The 22,637-nt window shown below is 37.7% G+C and overlaps 3 protein-coding genes across 4 annotated transcripts in view; 1 reads left to right on the forward strand and 2 right to left on the reverse strand.

Moving 5' to 3' along the window:
• Positions 1 to 592, reverse strand: part of Fuca (alpha-L-fucosidase) — a 46,546-nt gene extending 45,954 nt beyond the window's left edge. Inside the window, exon 1 of the mRNA XM_022059102.2 lies at positions 456 to 592. The gene's annotated coding sequence lies outside the window, so the exon portion shown is untranslated. The remainder of the gene's footprint in view (positions 1 to 455) is intronic.
• The window catches only part of LOC110827436 (uncharacterized), a 37,435-nt gene extending 36,838 nt beyond the window's left edge, over positions 1 to 597 (reverse strand). Inside the window, exon 1 of the mRNA XM_087346730.1 lies at positions 456 to 597. The gene's annotated coding sequence lies outside the window, so the exon portion shown is untranslated. The remainder of the gene's footprint in view (positions 1 to 455) is intronic.
• Positions 1 to 22,637, forward strand: part of PAN3 (Poly(A) specific ribonuclease subunit PAN3) — a 55,741-nt gene that overhangs the window by 25,519 nt on the left and 7,585 nt on the right. Inside the window, exons 1-11 of one of the 2 annotated variants that reach the window (XM_022059104.2) lie at positions 11,134 to 11,754; positions 12,536 to 12,627; positions 13,529 to 13,627; positions 15,727 to 16,005; positions 17,109 to 17,406; positions 18,000 to 18,158; positions 19,096 to 19,212; positions 19,871 to 20,265; positions 20,662 to 20,801; positions 21,624 to 21,824; positions 22,028 to 22,190. In XM_022059104.2, coding sequence (XP_021914796.1) covers positions 11,541 to 11,754; positions 12,536 to 12,627; positions 13,529 to 13,627; positions 15,727 to 16,005; positions 17,109 to 17,406; positions 18,000 to 18,158; positions 19,096 to 19,212; positions 19,871 to 20,265; positions 20,662 to 20,801; positions 21,624 to 21,824; positions 22,028 to 22,190 — 2,157 coding nt within the window. In that variant the 5' untranslated portion in view covers positions 11,134 to 11,540. Of the gene's footprint in view, positions 1 to 11,133; positions 11,755 to 12,535; positions 12,628 to 13,528; positions 13,628 to 15,726; positions 16,006 to 17,108; positions 17,407 to 17,999; positions 18,159 to 19,095; positions 19,213 to 19,870; positions 20,266 to 20,661; positions 20,802 to 21,623; positions 21,825 to 22,027; positions 22,191 to 22,637 lie in introns of those variants that run through there. The other variant, XM_087346712.1, reaches the window with a different exon arrangement.

A 22,637-nucleotide genomic window follows, 5' to 3' on the forward strand; every position in this document is an offset into this window, starting at 1 on the left:
CTGAAAACCTTACATATAATTCATTATCACTTTCCCCCCCCCCCCCCCGTCTAGTTTTATGAGGTAAAAACGTCGTTAAATAAAATAATCAGTTGTAGCATCAGACATCTTTGTCAAACCCAGTCTGTTAATTAGGATGGCCGGTTTCAGATATCGCAGTAGCGTAAGGCACCTTACCCAAACGCATAAACTTCTTGCATCTCGTTGAAGTAGCCCAACCTCATTACTTAAACACGAAATATCTTTGTATATGTTCAGATCTAATCTTTGCTTATGTTCCCCCCAAGCACAGGAAATAACAGTAAAACTTTAAAAAAGATTTTATCAAACATTATTGCAGGAGTCGGCCGCTAACATGAGATATAAATCTGCCAGTGCTGTGTAATATTGAAGACTCTCGCCTGAGACTACACTCAACATCCACTGCATTCCCCAAAGATGTGCCTGCAACTTACCTTGTAAGAAAGCTGTCTAAGTCGCTGTTGCAAGCACAGAAGGCTCCTCACGGGGTCGAGTGTCTGGAGACAGTGACCTGAACAACAGTAGAGCGATGGATGATGTTTGTAGCAGGCCACACCAGACGACCGCGGGTACAGGCGGATGCTGGCTGGACTGGACTGGACTGAAACGGGGAGCAGCAGCGAGCTATTGATCACCTACTCTGGATTGTCATCTCACTCGCTCTCCCTACTAATTCATTCGTTATCTCTGTCGTTCTGTCCCGTGTTCCTCTGGCAGCTGGATCAACATGTCTGGACTGAGTGCGCACTAGTCGCTGCTGTGTTGGAGCACATCTAAAGATGGACCTTATTTCAGATTATCCTGCAAGATTCTTTCAGCTGCAGAAGAAACATATTGCGTCTAATGAAAACAGAATATATGGCAATGTTTATTTAACAACGCTTTTCAAACTGCTTCGACTAAACAGTGTCGATTGGTAAAGAATTTTGAATGATGAATTGAAGAGGATACAAAAGAAAGCGGACATGTATTATTCAAAATTATTATTCCAGAATTTGCATAGAGGAAATGACGAATAACACGAAAAGACCCAGGATAGTGCTCACCAGGACCAGAATCGAACCGTGGACCTCCAGAACACGATGTCTTCTGTGAAAGTCTGAATTTGTAAGGGGACTTGTAGTATTTTTCAGCGTTCACACTTGCAAATACATAACTAGTCTAGACAGCCATTAGTAAACCTTGGCGAGATTTGAAGCGGGCATTTTTCGAATTGTTATCGGCACACCAACCTGCTCTGTCGTAAAGCATTTCTTCCAAAAGTTGATTTTTTAACGTAATCGTTCTTCACGTTCTAAAACACTTCATGGGCCCGGCCATGTTTGTTTTTCTGTTCATTGCATTTTTCGTGGGGGTACTCAGCCTGCGTAAACAGTGGGTAATTGTTCCTACGGCGATACTCAACCTGCATGACCTGGGATGTCATTAATACAAGAATGGCCCAAGACTCAACAGTAACCTCTGATTACATCAGTGCTACGTGGGGTGAAGAATATTTTTGGAATGTCAGTTTACTCCAAAAAGTACGCCTTTCTAATTTTGTATTAAACATCACTTCCAGTCACAGAGGCTATAAGCGTATAATGTAATTATAAAGATCGTGAATGATCAATAGGTATGGATTTGGAAGGAGTCTCTCGTGGCCTGTTTAAAATACTGGTAACAATTCCGGCTGTAGCCTTAAAAGACAGAATACCACGAGATACCTTATCGGCCGCCTTAGAACTTGAGATCACATCTGTAATGTAGCATTTAAGACGATTCTATTTCATAAAATCTTTAGAGCTGGTTGGCTTAATCTTTTCATTTGCAAATGATGAATGAACCATGTAGTGATGTGATTGAGCTGAATCCAATTACTGAGCTGTCTAATTTGTGGAACAGTGTGTAACAGCAAATCTACCAATGGAATCCGATTCGTTTTGACAGGGGATGACGTGAACTAGGGGTAGAAATTCTCCTCATCTCTCCACAAATCGAATTGTGCCTCCTGGTGTCCAGATGTGCCTCTCGTCTGGCTCGGAATACCTATTTAAGAAGAAATGTGACGCCAGACACCACGAATCGACAAACACTTACACACTAAACATTGTTTACCTCACATCGCGTAGTTATTTTGTCATTTTAAAGTGTTTATTTAACACTTGTCTTCTATACCAGTGTTTTCCATTTGGTATACCACCCTACTGAACCTTGTAAATCCTCACCAGTTCTGTAGTATTTGAGGTTTTCACGGCTGTGAGTATGAGGATTTCTGTCTTCTGGGTGGTAACACCGTGAATTCTGGTAGAAGTTTACCGACGTTTCAGGGGTCCTTGCTGCCTCCATTATCAGGGCGATGGAGGCAGGAAGGACCTCTGAAACGTCGGTGAACTTCTACCAGACTAAACGGCTCAACAACCCAGAAGACAGAAATCCTCATACTCACCAGTTTGGTCTCGTCCGGTTGGATATGTATTCCGTCCCCTCTCCCAGTAGTTTACCTGAAGACGGAAATAGAGCCACCCTTCGGAACGAAATATAATCTCGACTCTCAGACAATGGACATGTCCAGAGAACATCCTACTTAAATATGATCTGTGTTACATTAAACTTCTGTTGCATGGCTGTGTGTTCGTTCCGTGATCCTTTGTTTGATTTGGAGTGACATGTAACTGTAGATTCTTAACAGCCCTTATGCAGAATAGATACGAACTCTCTTTCTCCATTATTGGGGCTGGGAGTGGTGATCTGATCTTACGTTGACAAACCGCCACAAATGGAACAATGTTTGCTTAAGACCTTTCTTTTTGGGACCTATTACTTATCCCTGTAGTTATCAAATTACATTCTCCAAGGCAATCTGTGGATAATTTGTGGTTCGCAAGTCTCAGGTGAATGATGCAGTTGCTTATTTATCTTTAAGTGTTTAACTTTGTACTTTGACGGTGCATATAAATACAATGTAAATTGTCTTCATAGCGTAGTAGAAAGACTGCCCCTGAATCTACGTTTTACCTCCGATATTAACGAGTAAGTCTTAATGATATTTGCTCCTAAAAACACAACATTGAAGTCCGTACCAAATCACGTGACTGACCGATCTATTCAATTTAATTGTTGTGAGTAAATAATGGAAATAGTTTGTTACTTTCTATGAGAATTCTGCAATAGACGGATACTGTGAAGGCGAACCACGATATATACACCACAACAAAGCTCGAGAAGAAAAGTTGTAAGAGTAGCATTGCCTTGTACCGTCGTATGTAGATAATCCGCTGTACTTTCGTGTCAAAGCAGTTGCTGGTCGATCAAGGCGTATCAGTGTCATTCATAAAATGTGAAATTCAAAACAGTTGTAAGGTAATAATAAAGCTACATAAGATTAACCGGTTGACACATTGCGCCACTCAGGAGCCTTCAGCTTCAACCCACGGAGCCAGTCCCCTGAAAATATCATATACTCTGAGAGTTAATTTCTCTTTTTCACAATTGGCTATAACATCAATTTACCCTAAGACAAAAATTACTGTATTCTGGGTTGTAGCGCCGTGTAGTCTGGTAGAAGTTTACCAACGTTTCAGAGGTCCTTGCTGCCCGATGATAGAGGCAGCAAGGACCTTTGAAAATTGATGAACTACCATACTACATGACGCTACAACCCAGAATACAGTCATCTTCGTACTCACCACTGCGAGAACCTCAAATCCTACTTACGTACATCTTACAACAGAAATTGTGCATGTATGTTCACTTACAGCTCAAGAACCAAACTTGCCACATGCATTCCGTGAAACCAGGAAGAGATTTTAGAAAATTTCTGGGCAGAAACTCGGTTAAGGCGGTTTCTATGTCTTGGAAACTAAGCAGGATAGAAAAACAACACGAATACCAAAAATTATTTGTTTCGACGAGATTGGAAGAACAAAGGTCATAATCTCTAAAACTAGGGAGTCCCGTTTGAAGATGTTTTCTGTATCTCGGAAAATGAGCTTAATAGAAGAACGGCGCAAGGGGGAGAAATCGTTTGTTTCGACTAGTGGATCACACAAGCTTCGATCACAAACCCAAAAACTGTCTTGGGTTCTAGTCTCGGAGAAGATGTTGGACTTAGGAATGATAATAATTGTTCTGTGATATTTAACGATAAACATCGAATCGTCAGGCCTATGATAAATTTTCGAGCTTGTAACTCTGGGGTCTCGGGTTCGACTCCCGGCGGTGCCCGAATTTATAACTTGTGTTGGGCAAGGCCGTGGTCTAGGCAACACGGAGTTTTCCTCCGGGGGCTTCCCCGGTTTCTCCGTGGCATCCCAACAATTACTCCATTCACACACAGAAGAAGGCAATGGCAAACCACTTCTGGATCATCTGCCAAGAACGTATATGAACAGGTCCCAGTCCGAGAAAAGGATGGAAGGATCCTGTTCATATGGACCTGTCGTCAGACAGAACACTAAATAAAATAAAATAAATATTTGTAGTAAATGTAAGCATTTGTCGAATTTTCCCTCTTTAACACTGCAAACACTCTGCTAGTATGTGTTTTACTAACATAAATTGTATAGCATGGGCTGCGTAATGTGTCTCTGAGCGAAGTGAGTTCACTGAAGAAATTACGGAAATCGTACTTCGTACCCCCGAGCAAGTCACGACCACTGTTCATCCCCAGTTCTTACTTAATATCTTCGCAAGTCCCTTGAGTTTATGGCTTCGGAGTTATTGAAACAAACGTTTCCTTCCCCATGCATAAAATCTGACTGTTGTACGTGTTAAGATTCATGTCACGTTGTTCAGATAGCCCGGGACGTGATAGCGCTCTGTTTGTCTCACGTTCTGTGGACCAGTGGATTGAATTCTAAGCCATGTTATCTCGACATTAAAACCATTCCTCGATCGATCCTGAAAGTAATGGAACAGAGACAGCTCAGCGAGCGACCTTTGGACCTTTGGAGGACTGAGAGAATTGTATACGTTAGGTCCTACTACAATTTCCAAATTCGCAGCTTTCCGGAAATAAAAGTTGTAAGAAGTGTCACAAAGGGACTCCCTAGCCTAGTATCTGTACACCCCAATTTCTACCAAAACTCGTATTAATTCACAATTAAGCTACCGGAGAACTCCCAGAGCAATCCTACGTCTCTGCTACTGGATTCACGTCTGCAGTTTAATACAAGTTTTTTGCATCCCTACCGACAATTTCACGTAATAAGTCCTTGCCACAGCCAGTTATAATGAGGGAGGTTGTGCAGGGACCACTCTTGACATCTGGTGCTCTCATGTTAATAACCATGGCAGATAGTGAGAACAGAGACTTCCATGCTAAGCAACACATTCTCTCCAGAGATGGACTGGCCGTACCATGTTAGTGCTCTGAAAAGTTTAATTTCCGTCAGCTGTTGGTACTTTACTTTTATAACTAAAACCTCCACTGAGCTGAGTTTTTATTGAAAAGCTAGTAGTCGCACAGGTAGTCAGAAGATCCCCCCCCCCCCGCCTTTGTGGAACCCGAAACTTCATTATTGTGCTCACAAGAGCCTATCACTGGTCCATATCCTGAGCCACATGAATCCAATCCACACCTCCCTACCCCTTTGTCCCTAAGATTTGTCTTAATAGTATCCTTATGAGTGGCCTCTTACATTTAAGTTCAACAACAAAAATTGTGTGTACAGTTCTCGTAATCTTCCTCATGCGTACTATATGTCCCACCCATCTCATACTCTTCGATTTGGTCATCATAATTAAATCATAAACAGAGAACGAAACACAGAAAACCAAAAACCTGCTGGAATATAATGAGTGTATTGATTTAGAAATACGCGTTTGACAGAAAACATTTAAAAATTAAGAAAAAATCCCAAATACTTGAGAACGACGACGAATCGAAGATATATTTGTTTTAAAGTCGAGAACAGGTTAAACTATTTAAAAGATTAAACTTATATCGAGGCTCAAAGACACACGTATGCATCAAGTTGTGAGCTAGACTTTTATTTTAAACGATTCATTCGATATGACGACTTTATAAAAAAAAATATCGATACATGAGTCATTTCTTGTTCTTCATTATGTATCAGCAGAGATTCACAATAGAAATTACCTGCAAAGAAAGTAGTTCTGCAATTTAAATCAACCGCAGGTGGAAGTTATTTACGTTAATAGTTAACATATCTCGGTTTAAAAGCAAGGGTAATATTAATTCGCGAAAGGTAAGCAATAATCTTCATTATTCAGACGTATTCTTACGCTCTGTTTTGTGAGGTAACACGCTGACGTGTTCTTTGTACAATTACTAGTCAGATTTCTGTGCACAGAAGAGACAAATGCTGCAATGTTAAGAGGTGGCAGGTGAAATATTGTTGTGGCCGTTGGGGTCGTGTGTTATGCCATTATTAATGAGCCTAATTTAGGAAGATTAAAAGAAGTGTGACCTGCATAGCATAATGCTTGGAATTAATATCACAAATTTATAATACGAGCTCCAGGATTGGGATTATAATATTGAATTAAAAAGTTGGATTCTTTTATTATTCCACCATCTTTATCTGTCATGATTGTATAAAAAAAACGAATCTCTCGGCTTATTTTTGTTTTAGTTCGTAATTGATAGTGTACGGGTGGCTTATGTATTCTGTAACTGCTGGCTTTAATTAAGACTCCGAACCACTAAATTATACGGAATAAAATAATTAATTTTTACGAAGGGTTAAACCACTTACTCCACGGAGCAGAATCCTTCTTTAGAAGTTAATATTAGCTCAGTTTATCAAAAAAGAAACCTGTTTTATGGAAACCAAAGATGTATTACCGTATTCATATGAGACCTTCACTGGTCTTTGTTCTTAGCCAGTTGAATCAATCCCACTTTGTTACACCATGTTTCTTTAAGATTCGTTTTAATATTATCTCACCGTCTACAGCTGTGCCTCTCAAGTAAGTGTTTACAATCTTATTTTCCGACGAAAATTTTGTGGGTATTTAATATCTCTCCAATGCATGCTGCATGCTCCGTCTATTCAATTACTTTTATTTGTAATCCCAATAATATTTGGTGAATAGTAAAATTATAAAGCTCCAGTAGACAGATTCCGAAATATTGTATGTAGAAGTGCCAAATGCACTTCAGAGAGTGGACGCTGTCCAGAATGGTGTGTAATTGTAAAATATTATTCTGAACCCCCTACAATACAGTGTGCGTACGAACGAAAAATCCTAAAGAGGTTTGTACGGAACATATAACGCGAGGTCGGTGATTCTGAGAACGCCGTACATTGGACAGATCTCCCCGAGCCTCTTGGGGAATTGCAGAGTTAAACAAATTCGCACTTGCGAGAATCACGAAGATAAATTAGTAAATGTACGCGTATTTTAACAATTCTGATGTATTGACCGATATTTGACCTTTGTGAATGGTAGAGGAATTTCCCGCGCGGAAAATATGTCGGGTGCCGATTCCCCACTCGTTTGCCACTGAACCAAAACTGGAATGTGTCAACAAAGTTTTAGTAAAACTCTCCAATATCAAATTCCACAGAAATCGATTCAGCTGTTCTGGTGTGGATACGAACGCTGCTGAAACGGACGAAGGTAAAGGACGAGGAAAAGAATATAAGAAAATATCATGAAGATTTATTTTATGTCATCTCCATAACTGTAGGTTTTTGCTCCGCGAAACCATCCACAAAAACTGATTTCTTACTGATAAATTGAGTCTGAAAATTTACATGTACGTACATTTAGAACTCTCACCTACTTAAAACTACTATTCCACCAGTCTTAAGAACAGCTTAGCTGATACAACAACACAATTTGCGTTCGTAAAGAATCCCGTTCGAACCTCAGACAAGGTACCTGATATCTAATAACGTTCTTGGTTTTCCTCAGTCCCTCAAAGAAATTGCCTGGTTGATGTCTACAAACAGGCCATAGACTTCTGTGTTTTTATACATTTTATATTCTTGCTTGACTGAACCGGTGTTTTTGTGTCTAATTCATTTTAATTCTACTCCAAAATGTACTAATAGGAAGGCCCCAAGGGATTTAGGGATGATTAAATCTGATTGGCCGATGTCAAGTATTTGTACAATGTTGGCTGAGAAGTAAGTATATGAACATTTGGAATAGTCATAACATAAATAGTCTAATAACTAATTTGTAACTGGAAATAACAAAAGAAAATAAGATTGTAGTTCGTGTTAAAGTTAAGATAAAAATCGATTATGAAATTACGTGTAATTATTCAGGAATTGTTACATCTGTAAACACCAAAAGATAATGGTAATGTCTGTGTGCGTAATTAAGTGTCACGCACTGAATTAAGCATTCTGTATTACTTAATGAAGTGCAAAGTCATGAATACGTGTCTATTTCTTTAACTGAGCTCCTGACCACGAAGCTCTAGATGAAGGTAGATGATTTAGCAGTAAAGAAACAATTCAGGAGGCTGGGAAGACGTCACAGCCGGTCCAGAAGCATTGGCAAAGAGAGAAAACCCCGCCCCTGACGGGAATCGAGCTCCGTTCGCCGGTCTCCGAGCCGAAACTGAACCCGGGACCTGCCGAATACGAAGCAGTAGTGTTAACCACGTGACCACAACGTTCGGGTAAGTTTATAGGGTTGAAAGGAAGTGAGCAATTTGGGGTAGTGAAATCACCTGAGTACCAGATGACAATAGGTTGTAGAACAGGTGTGAGGATTAATCAAGATATGCATACAAAATTTTGGCGGGGAAACCTCTTAAGATGCGAGTGCAATACCGATAAATGTGGAAGTTTAATGTGAGGACAGACCTCACGGAAACAGTTTATGAGGACAGGCAGTATCCGTTATACAAAACAACCGGTAGCAGGAGGAATATTACAGCTCTTGCAGGTAGTTCGACACTGGTGTTTGCGATGTTTTTTTGGGGGGGGGGGGATTGATTTTATCCGGGAGCAGTGTGTGAGGTGGCGGCCAACCCCACTGGGGGAATGACTGTGCTAACACAAGAGGCTTTGTCAGCTGCTACTGGGGACGACCTGGCTGCCTGCATTTCCTTCCGTCTGTCAGTCAAGCTGCAGGCAACGAGCGGTCAGGAAACAAAGCCATCAGCAAACTAGGGATCTGCACAAGCTTACTAATTTCTTGCAAGCAGTGTCGGGACATAACCAAATACGCGGGGCAGAGTTCTTCTGGAGAAGCTGGTAATAACCGTGTATTCGTACAAGAGCTCTCCTCTAGTCCCAGTCCACACCTTCGTATATTGTTTCTAGATATTTTGATGTTGTCCTTCTATTTAAGCCCATCTTTTTTTCCAATTAATCTATTCTCCACGTGATTCGGACTGAATTCTTGTAGATTTGTGGGTTTCTGTGTTCCCATGCGTGCTACATAACCAGCTCGTCGCGATCCTCCCGGATTTGAACGCCCTAATAACAGCTGGTGATTATGAAGCTTTTCATTCTAAAATACTGTCCAGCCTCTTGTTATTCCTTCTTTCCTTTACAAACCGAGAAACTTTCACACCATTCCAAAATTGGAGAGGTGTAATCCGTACCGAAATACGGTTTACATCGAATTTTGAATTCTTCTAGCTAAAATAAACAAATACCATAATATACACATAGAGGGCCATACTATGCAACAATCAGTATAAACGTGTAAGCGTAGCAGTAGATTAATAATCTCTCCAACATAAAATGTATACATTAACTGCTTGCAACTTAACCTCTTAATTAGCAGAAGAACCTAATGAATTGGAGTCTAATTTATATACAGTTCTCACCAAAATGCATGTGCATTTGTTTTCTTTCCTTATTGCTTCTTTTTTTATTAATCGGAAACTGATTACTTAGAGAACAATACGAAAATGTTATCACAGCAGACAGCGCATCAGCTGTTTAATTGGTGGTGAAAATACCAGTTTTGTTCATTGCGTTAGTTACAGGACGTGACGATGTTCACCACGTGATTTACCGAGCGGGGAATGTCATTTATGCTTCTGTGAGCTAGAAGAGGTCGGTTCTGTGGCTAGTGTTCTCTGGAAATGATCGCCATGTTGGCATAGGAATAGGGACTACAAACACGGAATTGTAGTGAGTATTTATTGCCTACAAATCATATTGATCTGTAATTGTCGTAGGATGACAGCGATAATGCATCGCGCTTTTCCGGTACATATTTATATTTATTTATTTGTAGTGTTCTGTCTGACGACAGGTCCATATGAACAGGATCCTTCCATCCTTTTCTCGGACTGGGACCTGTTCATATACGTTCTTGGCAGATGATCCAGAAGTGGTTTGCCATTGCCTTCTTCTGTGTGTGAATGGAGTAATTGTTGGGATGCCACGGAGGAAAACTCCGTGTTGCCTAGACCACGGCCTTGCCCAACACAAGTTATAAATTCGAAACCGAGACCCCAGGATTACAAGGCCAGCGTTCTAACCGCGGTCTTCCGGCACATACATATTTTAAAAGTAACGTTGTCGGATGTTATCTATGGTACACTCCCCAGTCACATTCCAAGGAATTGTGAAGGGGCGTGCCATTGGATATCACAATGATGTTAGGTTTTTATTCTCAAAATAAACTGAAACCGGCCTCTCTCCTCATCTTATTTTCTAGCGTTGAAGTATTCTGTTAAATGTGCATTTAATGAGCTTTTTTGAAAACTATGAACCATTGTAATTTGGTTTGAAAAATTATCAGTATAGCAGGAAAGTAGTGATTTGCCTTTAAATCTGTAATCATGTTGTCATGTAAACAGGAATTGCATATTCTCAAATATAGATTGAATGGATGCTAGACCAAAAACACTGTATGCAGCCCTCTCTTTCCGAAAGGGCCTTAAAGAAAGGCCAAGAAGGATATGGGTTGTAAAAGTCGGAATAAAAATGAGGGTGTGTCAGTATAGGTGTGCTGAAGGACAATTGAACTTGGGAACCAGCAGTTGACGTTTTGGGAGTATACAGCCTTGGGTGTGACTGGATATATTTATTGTTTCTCCTGATGTGCATCGTCAGTATCACAGCGCCATCTTGTATGTATTTGTGTAATATCACCGAAACTAGTTATGTTAGATGGCAGCATGTGTCCAAGGCGCTGAAAATTGTATGCTAACTGTATCTGCTGCCATCTATGTTTGTTTTAAAATAGTAGTTTGTATTGTTGATTATCGGTGTGGTAATTATTCTCAGTAAGTTGAAGGGAAGCATAATTTTTCTAAATCAAGTTATGCATACAAGTACAACAGCGCAAAAATCTGTTGGTGGTACAGTTCAGCTCTCTCAATTGTAATTTGCGCCTCATTGATACGGTCTGCGATTGTTTGTTTCTTTTTTTTGGTGTCACGCTGCGCACGCACATTTCTGAATAAGAAAGCGGAATAGTGGGGAAGGTTTTGTTTGGGGATGTATGTGATGGAGTTGAAATTTTGCATCAATATTTCATAAAAATGCTTCAAGATCGGACAGTTGGTTGTAGCAAATGATATTTCAAATCCATGTACTGTTTGAATTGCTTCTATCTTTTCATGTGAAAAGTTTGTAAACAGAGTCATGGACAATATATCTGCTGGTGTGAGAAAACCAGCTGTACCTGCGAACAGCAGGGGAAGTTACTTGAGTTCGGGTTTAACAGTCTCAAACATGGGGACATGTTATTCCGGGGATGATGCTTTGCTTCTGTCTAGGAATCATGGTATCAGCAACGTAATTTTTCCTGGAAGTCTCGCTTACTCTGGGAATAGAGTTAAGCCTGAAGAGCCATCATGTAAGATATAAAACTAAATTATCTGCTTTATAGGTTATAGACCAGTTAATACTAATTACTATCAGCTGGAGCCATAAAATTGAATATTTTCGTTGAAAGGAATTAATTCTTATAATTTTTCATGTACAACAAACAGCTCTGGCATCATGTCAGGTTAAGGGAAGACAACATTAATTTCGAAATTTCTTCTGTATGTGCTGGATACAACTATTAGGTCATATATGTTCTGCACTACAGTAGTTTTATAATACGTTTATACTAATTATAGGGTAAATTAGTTTAAACAAATCCGTATGTTTCAGTGTAGGCAGTCAATCGTGAATAGTGTTGTATGATGTATGGTTAATATATTCTGTACTGTTCTATTCTATTCTGCAGCAAGCACTTTATTTTGATTTCTGTTATGTTATGGTACTGCTGGTAGTAAGTCATTTGATTTTTATTAGAATACATAAATTACTATTATACAGTATTCTTCAGAAGATAAACAGCAAAAGATTTTGCATATGTATTTGATTCATTCTTAAATAACTATATTTTCCATATTACGCTAAGCATTAATCTCCTATTAGTAACCATTAATGGTCTCATGTTGCTTTCAAGCTGTTCAACATAAAATCTTGCCATTGAGTTTTCCCCCTAACAGATGTTATTAGGAGTGCAGCCACTGATATAGTAGAATGGCAGCTCAACCCAAGAATGTGAATTGGTAATTTGGTTTCACGAGAATGTTTTTATATTGTGTTAGTTCCTTCTATTATAAAAGTTGTTTTGTTTTCAGATACTGGTTGTGAAGACAGAATGGACCCTATATTTTTATCATACTCTCAAGCAAATGGTGTGCCACAAGAGTCAAAACTAGCAACATACATGGTAAATTATTTATGCTTATATCTATATTTTAATAAATTTCTTCATAGTGCCTGTAGCCAATATATGTTCTTCATACAGAATTAATGCTTGGCATGAGGGTGACATAGAACTAATGAGAGTGTTCAAAATTATGTTGTTATGCTGTCCTAGTTGTATACTTGTATCTTGTGGATCTGGACAGTGATGTGGACAATAATTGACTGTCAAAAAATTTTGTGTGGCAGAGGCATGCAGTCTCTTCTTCCTGCTTTATGCTCCTTCGTTTTCCATCTCGGTAACAAACGGTAAAAGTGAAGTAATGTAATACACATTTGTTAAAATAATGATCACTGTATATCCAACTCAATAATTTGCTTCCAAGTTTTAGTAACTATACTTTGTGGATACATAAATCTTTATTTGTTTTGCGTTATTGGACAATACTGTTATTAGCTCAGATTATATAGCATTGAGCGTATGCAGAGTTTAACATACTGATCTAGGAAATAGGTGGAAAGCTATTCTAAACTGTCTCTGTATTGACATGTTACAGGATTGCACATTCACATGTTTATTAATTTCTCTTGACATTTTATCAACATTGTAGATTATATGATTTTATGTTACCATAGTTACATTGACTGTTATTTTAATATTATGTACATGTGGAGGGCAGCATTTTATTGAGTGAGAATCTATGATGTTAGTTATCGCCACATCACTGTACAAAGTTGGCTGACTGGTATGCAAGTCCTGCAGGAGGGATGATCGCGTATAGAAGAGGGAGTTGGGCTGAGCAAGTTACAGTGACTAATGTGTTGTGATGCTCTTTGTAAATGGGAATGTAAAGCTTGGGTTATAAGGGTAAAGAAAACTTGTATGAGGGTAAATGTTGTGTGCTTGTTCCCTTGGTTTTCAACAGAACCGGCAGAATACCAGCACGCCAACGAGTACTGTCAATCAGTCCCTCGCCAAGAACTTGGCTGGTCTGAGTCTAGACGCTGTGGTGTCACTGAAGAAGGTATGCTGCTTGTATTACTCAAAATATGTTTATGATTTTCAAACCGTGCTGCCCCAAGTAATGGAACGAGCACTTATTCAGCTTCTTCCATTATTTGTTTTTACACTATATAATTTAGCTGGAGTGTCTTATTGCTGTATATTTAAAGGAACAGAGTTTACGTAATGTTTTCCACTACAAAGTAAATTTGCACTCTTCACCAATTAGTAATGAGGATGATCAAATCAAGGGAGGATGAGATGGACAGGACATATAGCACACATGGCGAGATGAGAAATGTATACAAAGTTTTGGTCTGAAAACCTGATGGGAAGAGACACTTGGAAGGTATTGGCATAGATGGCAGGGCAATATTATAACCAGTCTCAAAGAAACCGTGGAAGGTAGTAGGCTGTATTTATTTGCCTCAGGATAGAGAATGGTGACAGGTTATTTTATAGACATTAATGAATTTTAGGGCTCTATAAAATTTATTGACTCGCTGAGCAAGTGTTGTTTCCCAATAAAGTCTGTTTTCCAAGGGATAGTTATATACAACAATTCTTATGTATAGAAGAACTGTATATAAAGTTGCATTATTATTTGTTAAAGAACTTATATAACCTTAATTTACAATAGGATGCCATAAATACTACACTAAAAAGCACACACATGCTTACATAACAGGGATATGTACTGAGAGGAATGTCACTTCATATAGATGTGCTTATGCATTAAGATGCATTTATTTGATATTTCTAAATTGTTCACTTAAGTTTAATGTAAAATTGAGCAAATTAAATTAATTAGGAAAATGAAAACAAAGAATAATTCTCTATTTTCTGAATCCATTGGTTACAATTATCAGAAATATTTGAATATTTATAATTAGAAATTTATTAGTGTTTAAAAGTATGTAATAACTTATATCTTGAAGACTAATTTTTTATTGCAACATTCTTTTTTGTAGCATAGCATATGTGACATGTTTTGGAATGGGCCAGTGCTGTTTAATTACACTAATTGTTGTTCTGTAGGGTTTATACAAAAAACTGACTTTTGAAAAAACTGGTTTTCGAATTCCAGTATTTCCAAAAAACAGGTTTTCGAATTTTTACAAAAAAACAAAATATAATTAAAACAGTAAAAGAATTTATACTTATTTTAAAATTTTTAGTTTATTTAATATTTATGGAACTACAAAAATATAACAAAATAAAATATACTCCATGCAAAACCAAATAAAATAACTAAAATCCGTACAAAATATAAATTATAAATTTTTATTTCATTTAGAATTTTTCTTCAGGAAATATGATTTCAAAAAACATAAAATGTCCACTGAACGATTACTTAATCTTGTTCTTATTCTAGATACAAAATTGCCTGAAATAGAAAATACCCTCTCACTGGCTACTGAGCTTGGTTTTATCGTTTTCAGGGCATCAAATAATAAATCTACATTCTCTGTTCTTTTATTGGTTGCCTCAAATACTGAAAAATTGGCCTTCAGTGTCTTCGGATTTGATATAATTTCTTTAGGTTTCTCAAGAAACCTATGAATTGATTTTTCCATGGCTTCTTTTAGAGCATTGCCCTGATTAATAGTTTCTCCATCTCCGATATATTCATCATCAGAATCTATTTCCATACAAGAATTTGGATATATTCCAGACAATATTTTTCCAGATAATTTAATAATATCGAGTTTCGAAGCTAGTGGAAATACACCAGATTTCTTTGTTGAAATGTTTTGTGGATTTAGCAAATATATCAAAAGGGTTACCAATCCAACTTGTCTTCTTTCTTGAATTCGTACATCTAAAGCATTTAATAATTTGGAACTAATTTCAGCCTGACTCATGAAGATTAGTTTTACTACAATATGCTTGTGCCCGAGTTGATTTCAAGTCAAAATGTTAACGTTTTTAATTAATTAATTAATTAATTTTTACATATTAATTCTAGTATCTAAAACCGGTTTTTTTAAATTTTAAAAACTGGTTTTCAAATTTTACAAATTTATCCAAAAAACCGGTTTTTAAAAACTGACAAACCCTATTGTTCTGTAACTTTGATAAAGTTTGCCATTTAAGGATTTCTGTATGTGCATTTTACAGGTGACTCCACAGGCACCTGAGTTTGTGCCAGCAGCAGGAGGTGGAGGAACAGCTGGTAACACAGTAGCAGGAAATGGTTCCCCTGATTTCCTCAACTCATTCACTGGCTTGTCAAGTTCAGGGGGCCCCCAGGCAACATTTGGTAGCAGGCGTAGCAGTCTAGAGAGTCCTCTATCTGCATCTCCACGATTGACACCCCAGCCTTCACCTCCACTCAGCAACTGTTCACCTACTCCTACACTTGACAAAACACCCATAACCCCTGTGTCAACTTACCAGGTACAGATATTTCGGTATAAATGTTGTGAGATGATCACATTTTTATCATTGATTTTGTAATTATGTATTCTTTGCCATTATTCATATCATACCTGTACCATAATTCCATCAGACAAAATTTGAAAAAGTAAATTAAAAAGCAAACATCATCATATTTCATGCATCCTCATTTTTATTGTGAAATTTATAACATATATAAATCTACACATATATTAGACATTCTGTTTGTATGTATCAAAGATGGTGGCAGTAAAGGAGTTAATCGTCAGAGTCTGAAAGGTTTAATGGTTGAATATTAATTATAAAGTGAGCATATGAATACAGTGAATGGGAGAACTTTTTGTGCACTGGGTTTCGACAGGAATCATTCTCTGTTATTGCTGCATGTCACAAGATTTTCTGTGTAATCTTGTAGGCATTAGAATATTACGGAGACTTGGTGGTAGTATGAGAAATGTGGTGGGTATAACATGAAGTATAAATGAAAAAGAAAGTTTTGTTACCATTTTACTTTTTGTAGTACATATTTATATTTTCAGAGATTACTTTTTGTGCATAGTATAAACAGCGATGTTTTCCATTGCACACCATTTTTATAAAGCCTTATTTTTATCTTATCCAAGTCTGATCACAGCATTTGGGATGAATATTTGAATAATGCAATGAAATTTAGGAAGAAAATTTGTCTTCAAAGTAACATAATGCAGTGCATCCACTTTCAAAGTTAAATGGAACTGTCTCTTCCTGTTTCCCAGCAGGAACTGTATGTCCATGTGGTACAAGATTTTCCCAATACCGTTCAAATATCACTACAGAAAATGCTGTTTCTGTACAAGCACACACTCATTATACCATTTAAACACTTTTCAGTTCACTCAGAGAAGTTCTTTCTGAGGAATGTCCAAAATTTCTCATTGTATATTTTCCTCCAACTCATCTTCCGTATGAGGGTTCCTTCTCTAGACTTTGTCGTTAAAATTACCCCATAAATAAACGTCATGTAGGGTAAGATGATTCTAGTTGTGAATTTAAAAATGTAATGAATGGCTGGTACTGAACTTCTCAGCTTTGTATGCAATAATGCTTAATGTTTGGATACACAGGAGAATGTTGGCGGCACGACATACTTCTATCCAACAACTGTGGCAGTAGCTGGAGCTGCAGGTGGAGGAGAGGCAGCAGGCCTAAATAGCAGTGGTATGAGCTCAGGCAGCTCGGTGGTTCCCTCGGTAGTATTGCCCAGCTTTCACGTTTATCCTGGCACTCCTACACACCTGGCCTCAATTAAAGGGAAATCTACTACACCTGCAGCTGCATTTTATGTGGCAAATGAAATACGTATGGAAACATTGCACAGGAATGCTCTTGTTCTTGCCCAGCCAGACCCAGAACAATTCCCAGGTCAGTTTGGCTTGTTTTAGTAACCTTCATCCTTCTCACATGTAACAGGTTTCATTATCAGCCAAGTGAGACGATACCATTATGCAGTTCAGTGTTATAATTTTTATCATCTTTATTTGCTTCTCTCCATTTTTCTCTGCCTAATCTGCTTGTTGTTTCATTATTTTGACACTGGATCTTTTAACATTTGCAACTTTTTTTAAGGTTTTTATATTATTCTTGTGGACTGTGAAACGTGGTAATTGTTAATTTATTTTATATATAGTATTTTTTATAACATTGAACCATTAGAGTTAAGCATATGAAACTTTGTGTGGAGACATGTTATAAATATTGCAATTTTTTTAAATATGTTTAGATGTGTTAACAATTAATAACACACATGGTGAAATATTCTGGAAAATGTAATGTAATTTGGAACTGTGGTAGTAGAAATTGAGCATAAAAGTAGATCAGCATATTTTATAATGTTATTTATATTTGGTTTTTGAATTGTGTTATGGATTAAAGCCTTTTAAGAGATGTTGGTATCAGGATTCCTTCCCATATATTCTTTGTGTATGTTCTCACAGACTTAGAAATTATGCTTACAGAATTACCGAGTGAGATTGACAACTATCATGAGTTGTGCCCACTGAAACCAGTTCCATCAAATTCCATGCACAAAAGCCAGCTGCTGGGTTATCCCATGTCCACATACAAGGCTACCAACACTAAGACTGGAGCTCGGTATTGCCTGCGCAGAGTGCATGGTGAGGAACACTGTTTGTCTTGAGGAGAAGAATTCCACGAATAGGAAGGTGGTAGAAAGTTCTTACAGTACGAAGTTTTTTTATTTTTGTGTAGTCTCTAACATGTCGAGAACCTACATGTTTCTCACTGTCAGTTTTTAAGAAAAACATCTTCTTCCTGAAAGAATAACTCTTCATCTACGTGAGTACGTGAATGAATTAAAAACTGTTATACGGGAATGTTCAACATTTATTACTATTCCCTTCACTTATATCATAAGTGTGTGGTCACTATTACCAAACATAACCTATCTTTTCTCATTTCTTGTGTTTGTGATATATGATTCTTTTCTCTTACTAAAACAGTCTTACTGTTTGTATTGTGTAGCAATTCAAGATTTGCTGTTCCTATTATCACATTTGTTTCAAGATATTTACAAGAACCCAGCATGAAAGGAACTTCAATAATGCATATATGGATTTACCATGATTTATTTCAGACCATGAACTGTACTGTTTGTAACATTTCAAATTTTTCTGCTGACTGATATATTTTACTTTCAAATTGTGAATTATTCCAATTACATTTTGTTCACTGATGATGAAGTTTGAACAGAAAGGCTTCTCGTTTTATCATGAGCTGAAGCTATGGTCTGCATGATGAAATCAGAAGTTAAGCTGCAAATTTTAAAATGATTTATTCATGAATATAGAAAACTTTTAGGTCAATGCTTATGAAAAAACTAAGCATGACAGTGAAAATTTTAGGTGCTCTAAAGACTTGGTACCTGAGATTTGTTGAGCTTTGTTTATATTGGCATTTAATGTTAGAGGAGTAATTATAAAATGAGTACAGTTTACCTATATTGTCAGTATTATCACGTCTAAATTCCCACTCTCTTATATGGTAGTCAGCCAGTTTATCAGTTTATGAGGCAGACATTCATTTTTATTTCAGGATTTCGTCTGCCCAATACGAAGTGCATGTTTCTGGTTGATATGTGGAAGCATCTGCAACATTCCAACATTGTTCAGTTACGGGAAGTTTTTACAACTAAGGCTTTTGGAGATTACTGTAAGTATGTTTTCTGGTTTAAATAAACAGACTGCAATACTTGTAGGGAATGATGAACATAGGCCACCATTATTTACAGTAGCTTGTGAAGTACGTTTTCTGAAGTGGTAGAAGAAAGCAAACAAGGACAATAACGTTTTTAATACCATATTTGAAACTACAGAGAGACTAGGTTAGCATTATCTTGTAAACATTGGTGTTCTTGGTATGATACCCAGTCAGATCTGTGTGCAGACTTTTCTGCTCAGACAGAAGTTTCAACCTCTGCATAAGGTAAGACTTTTTGAGAAAGTGAAGTATACCAGACCTTCACCATGGTTTGAAGCTCACAATAAATTATAGGTCTCTCTTGTCAGCTATCTTCTTCATAATGACCCTGTCACGGGTAATACAATCTACCTTATGGGTACCTTCACCACATAAATGGATTATAATCCTTCTTAAGGTTGGCAGAGGCCAGGATAGGTCTTCATACCAAACCCTGTGGGAATTAGAATATACCAACCAACCACTACAGTAACTCCGTATGATGCTATAAGGGCCTCCCGCCATCCTAACCTATGGTTGGAACTAGTTTTTTAACTTTCCTTCATTTGTGGTAACCATAATTTTAAAATAATGCCATCTTTTTAGGCATTTATTTATTTGTTTATTGCAGCAATGATATTTGTGTATGACTATCATCCGGGTTCAGAGACGTTGCTGATGAAGCACTTCACACCTTCGGAGCCACTGAATGGATATGCAGATCCTTTCTCTGCTGATCCAACTGCACCACGTCCATACAGTCACCAAAAGAATGCCCTTTTAAGGCAACAGCATGGAGGTGGCAGTGGGATGCTCCCTGAAGGTGTCATCTGGAATTACATCATCCAGCTAACATCTGCCCTCCGAGTGATTCATGCAGCTGGTCTTGCATGTCGAACTCTTGATCCCACCAAAATACTGTTAACAGGACGCTCTCGCCTCCGTCTCAGTAGTCTTGCCATCTCTGACGTTCTCACCTTTGACACCACCTCTCCAAACCCCTTGCAGCTCATACCACATTTTCAGGTACTTACACAATCTTATATAAATGTATATTCTCAGTTATTGTCTTTGTGTAATAGGGATGGGATATTCAAAGTCAATAATATTTCATATAAAGTACTGTAACTTGTGAGAGGTAAAAGACAACTCATAGTATAAGGTTTGGCGTTTTCGTGGCGGTAAAAATTAGATCGTGGTCCTGGGTTACTGCCTGGAAGACTACAAGGCATCATAACTCTTGACCACAATCAGAGTGCATAATCTTTGCTATATCTGTTTGCTACTTTGGAACCTCTTAAATAATAAAACACTGGTAAATGACATATGGAACATATACTTTGCGTACTGTAGTTAGACCATCCCTGGTACCTCTTGAGTATACTAAAAATTTATTGAAACGATTTTCATTGTTCTGTGCAGCAAGAAGATCTGACAGCTCTTGGGAAGGTGATCCTGGCACTTGCTTGCCGATCACTCATGGCAGTGCAGCGTGAAAACATGCAGACATCATTGGACCTGGTGGCCCGCACATACTCAAATGACTTGCGAAACGTCATCATGTATGTAGCAACATGTTACGTACAGACTGCATATGTTGGTTAATTAATCAGAAATTTACTCAAAGGAAGAATGAGGAACTTATTTAAGAGCTTGTACTTTTATGTACATAAGTGCTTTGTGTTTGAGTACTAACATTTAATTACATGTAAAAATTTAAGAAGAAATAACGGTGAATCAGTAGAGTTAGGGAATGTTACTATACTGTAAACTATGTTGTTTGGAACTGGGGAGGTTTTAGGATAAATTAAATTTAATGTTATATAAAGCATATTACTTGCCTTCTTCCGTATGTTGGGCAGAAGCTTAGACATGGACCAAAAGATGGAATGGCAGAAATGAGTTTCTTCAAAGTGTAGGAAGGGAACTAACTTAGGAAAGAAGGGAATATGATGTGTAGATTTATGGCAGATGATGAAAGCTTTGTTATAGGATGACCCATCAAGGTGGAAATGTCATTTGGTGATGATGAAAAAAATTGGCTTGTGATGGTGGTATGTCTTATTTTATTTTCCAATATTACTTGGTCAATTTTATGTTCTCATTAGCTTAGATTGTGTAATGTGATGGTTAGTGAATGATAAATTTGGAACTGATGTGGAAGGAAGCAGTCATGGTCTATCTTACAGTTCTTTCTCAACATTTGCCTAGATGGACTCTGGATAACCATGGAAACCTAGGTTAGAATAGCTGGCCTTCAGGTAAAATTTTAAACTCAGAATCTCACAAACCTGAAGCAGGAATACTAGCCACTCGATTGCAGTATTCACTATGATGGTGTGTTGCATTAAGATATTATTATGTGTTTTCCTTCTTGTTTGTAGGTATTTGTTGACCAACCAGCAGCAACAGCAGCACAAGAGTGTGACAGACCTCATGCCTATGATTGGTGCGCGATTTTACACTCAGTTGGATGCTATTCAGATCCGATCAGATGTGCTAGAGAATGAAATATCCAAGGAGATGGAGAATGGTCGCTTATGTAGGCTCCTGGTTAAACTTGGAACTGTTAATGAACGTCCAGAGTAAGTATGCTGATAATATGAACTGCATGAATGAACTAATACAACATAATAAATTCACTCTATAAAAGAGGAGGAAAAGGGTTACACATTTGCCAACCTTTTACTGTATATGATAATTTTTGGAATCTTAAACTTCCAATTACATTTACAAACCAAGTAGGATTTGATTTGTCATATCACACAAATGCCATTGTTATTTACAGGTTGAATCTGGATCCAACATGGGCGGAGACTGGAGATCGTTACATGCTCAAGCTCTTCCGTGATTACCTGTTTCATCAGGTTTCAGAAGATGGGCGACCATGGCTTGACATGTCACACGTTGTGCAATGCCTTAATAAACTGGATACAGCTGCTCCAGAGAAGGTGATGTTGAGCTGCTTAGAGAACTGCAGTGTACTCACATTTCCTAATTGTGGCAATCAGTTTGAAAGGAAACATGTAATGTGATGAAGATCAATCAAGTGAAAAATAGTAGTCCAGTGAGATTCTTTCTTTCTCTCTCTCCCCCCTTTCCAGTATCTCACATTGTACAGAATTATTAGAATAATTATTAATGCATGATCATGGAAGATTAGTTGTTCTATAATTAGAATTTTATGTATATGATTATCACTTTGTATGTTACTTTTAGGGTGTGATTTGTCTACATCTGGAGTTTGAATGTTTGGTAAGATTTTGTGTGTAATTTATTACAGTGATAGTCTTTATTAATTACCTCAGTCAGTTTCTGTTGAGCTACTTATAATATAATGCAATAATAGATTCCTTCCACTGCTTTTACAGTTTTTTAAGCTATTCAGGGGAAATAAA

This window comes from Zootermopsis nevadensis, unplaced genomic scaffold (assembly GCF_977971745.1).
Source record: "Zootermopsis nevadensis isolate Lab colony 2312 unplaced genomic scaffold, Znev_1.0 Znev_ptg000010l, whole genome shotgun sequence".
In the NCBI taxonomy this organism is placed as follows: Eukaryota; Metazoa; Arthropoda; class Insecta; order Blattodea; family Termopsidae; genus Zootermopsis; species Zootermopsis nevadensis.